This window comes from Entamoeba dispar, genomic scaffold (assembly GCF_000209125.1).
Source record: "Entamoeba dispar SAW760 scf_1105229458051 genomic scaffold, whole genome shotgun sequence".
Taxonomy (NCBI): Eukaryota; Evosea; order Mastigamoebida; family Endamoebidae; genus Entamoeba; species Entamoeba dispar.
Genome location: NW_001852999.1, coordinates 10,356 through 12,732, shown reverse-complemented (window position 1 = coordinate 12,732; position 2,377 = coordinate 10,356). Strand labels below are relative to the sequence as shown.

At 30.4% G+C, this 2,377-nt stretch overlaps 1 protein-coding gene across 1 annotated transcript, besides 1 other annotated feature; it reads right to left on the bottom strand.

The window, feature by feature from the left end:
* Positions 1–195: 195 nt before the first annotated feature.
* EDI_332580 (DNA replication licensing factor mcm6, putative) lies at positions 196–2,244 on the bottom strand (the record flags this gene model as incomplete). The annotated part of the gene is made up of 1 exon (XM_001734232.1): positions 196–2,244. The coding sequence occupies one exon, from the start codon at positions 2,242–2,244 to the stop codon at positions 196–198; it is 2,049 nt and encodes a 682-aa protein (XP_001734284.1).
* A 76-nt stretch (positions 2,245–2,320) lies between these two features.
* Positions 2,321–2,370: a sequence feature (AT_rich).
* The last annotated feature ends 7 nt before the right edge of the window (positions 2,371–2,377 follow it).

Below are 2,377 nucleotides of genomic sequence, written 5' to 3'. Positions count from 1 at the left end.
TCCATTATTTAGATTAGAACCAGCTTTTCCACAATGGCAAAGAAGAGGTATTGCTATTGATGATAGTTACCCATATGAAAATTGTATTCGAGTTGATCCAAATGAAGATCATATGACTGGATTTTTTGTTGCTTTATTTGTAAGGAAATAATCAAAAATTGAATTTTTTAATAACCATTTCTCTTACAGTTTCAATCATTTCCATTGCAATATATCATCTATAACATCTTCATTGTCATTTGTTGTACCTTGTTCTTCTTCGTTTTTATCTTCAACAAATACAATTGATTGTTTTATCAAATTACTTGCCTCTTTAACGTAATCATCTCGTACTTGTTTATCTAAGTATAATCGAGCTAATGCTTCACTTAAACGAATCATAGATTCTAATTGCCTAACTGTCATACGAAATGGATTTGATTCTTTTCCTGTCATATCGCTTTTACGTAAATCAGCAAATGTTTTTGCTAAAAGCTCTTTTGCTTCTTGTGTTAATTGAGGTGTTATTGTTTTAGCATGTCGAATATACAACTTCAAATCATTACTAGAAACAGGAGGATGTAATGCAGCAGATTTAAATTGATGGACACTAACAATATGTTCGGCAATTCTTCGATCACTTTCTTCATTTGGTTCATCTAACACAACAAAGAATAAATCAAAACGAGACATTAATGCATCTCCAATATTTAAATTTGATTTTAACGATCTATTAGAGTCATACCTTCCTTTTAGTGGATTTGCTGCTGCAAGAACAGCAGCACGAGCATTAAGTGTAGCATGTAAACCTCCTTTTGCAATTGAAATTGTTTGTTGTTCCATAGCTTCATGCAATGCAACTTGATTAAAATAATCCATTTTATCAAATTCATCAATACAACAAACTCCATTATCAGCCAACATCATTGCCCCAGCTTCAATATTGAAATCTCCTGTTTCTGGATCTTTTAATACAGCAGCTGTTAAACCAGCTGCACTACTAGCCTTTCCAGAAGTATATATACAACGAGGATGAATTGTAGAAACACATTTTAAGAACTGAGACTTTGCAGTTGATGGATCTCCAATAACACAAATATTAATATCTCCTCTCAACGCAATTCCTTCTTTTGTTGTTTTATGAACACCACCAAATAATAATAATAAAATACCTTTTTTGATATTTTCATGTCCAAAAATATTTGGGGCAAATGAATTGATAAACATTTGAAAAACATCAGGATGTAAACTAATTTCTTTTACTCTTTCTAATTCTTCTTTTGTTAATGGTTTATCAATTTCATTATTAACAGATTTTTCACTTTGTTGTATACAATTACAAATAAAAGATAATTTATATACTAACTCTCTTACACCTAAATCATTTAATCCTTTAATTCCTTGTTCTAATTCTCCTGGTCGTTTTTTTTCTTTTTCTTGAACTGCAGTGACATTCCTACCAACTGAAAGTCTTGTTGTATCAGGTGCGGCAATTAATATTCCTACAAATGTACATGTTTGACCTGGTCTTACTTGTTCTACATTTTCACCTCTTAAAATCACGTCAATAGATCGAGGTAAACAACCACTTGGAATTTCATTTGAACATTCTTGAACTTTAACTTTTTGCCAATCTGTAAATACAGATTTGTCAAGAAGTAACTGAAATCGAGATGTGTTTGTACAACCAGATCCTAAACAACGCATTGGTTGAGTGTATTTAAATTGTTGAGGAATAGGTGGTGATTCCCATCCACAATCCAAACATTTAAAGACACCTTCGATTAGTTCAGGACGGACTTCAGAAGAACGAGTAATTGTTCCATAAAAAGAAGTTAAACACCCTACAAGATTTGAGTGAAGTTTTCTAACAGTAACTGAGTAAGGTAAATTATAAAATCCAATAGCATCAATAGTATCTTTTAAAGGGAAAATACCATTTATTTGAAGATAGTATTTATTACCAATGCTTGCAGCAACAGCAACTAATACCTTTTCAAAACGATAGTATTGATTTTGAAGAGCCCCAGACACGTCTTCATCAAATTTTTGAAGATCATTAAAATCAATAAATAATGTTGTCCGTTCGTTTTCAATTAATAAATGAATTTCTGTTTCATATTTACTCATTTGATATTGTTTAATAAATTCATCAAACTTTTCAGAAACCAAATCTGCTATTTCATCACGTATCTTTGCTAATCCGTCTTTAATCTCTGTTGGTGGAAGAATAACTTGTTGAGCTTTTTGGTCAGTCTCTTCCATTATCCTATTTGTAGTTTTTCATTTTTTTTTAGTTTTTCTACATTAATAAAAACATTTTTTAGTTGATTGAGTAGTGTTTTTAAAAACTTTATTTTGTTAAATTATTAAATATTATGTTATATAAAACTCAATA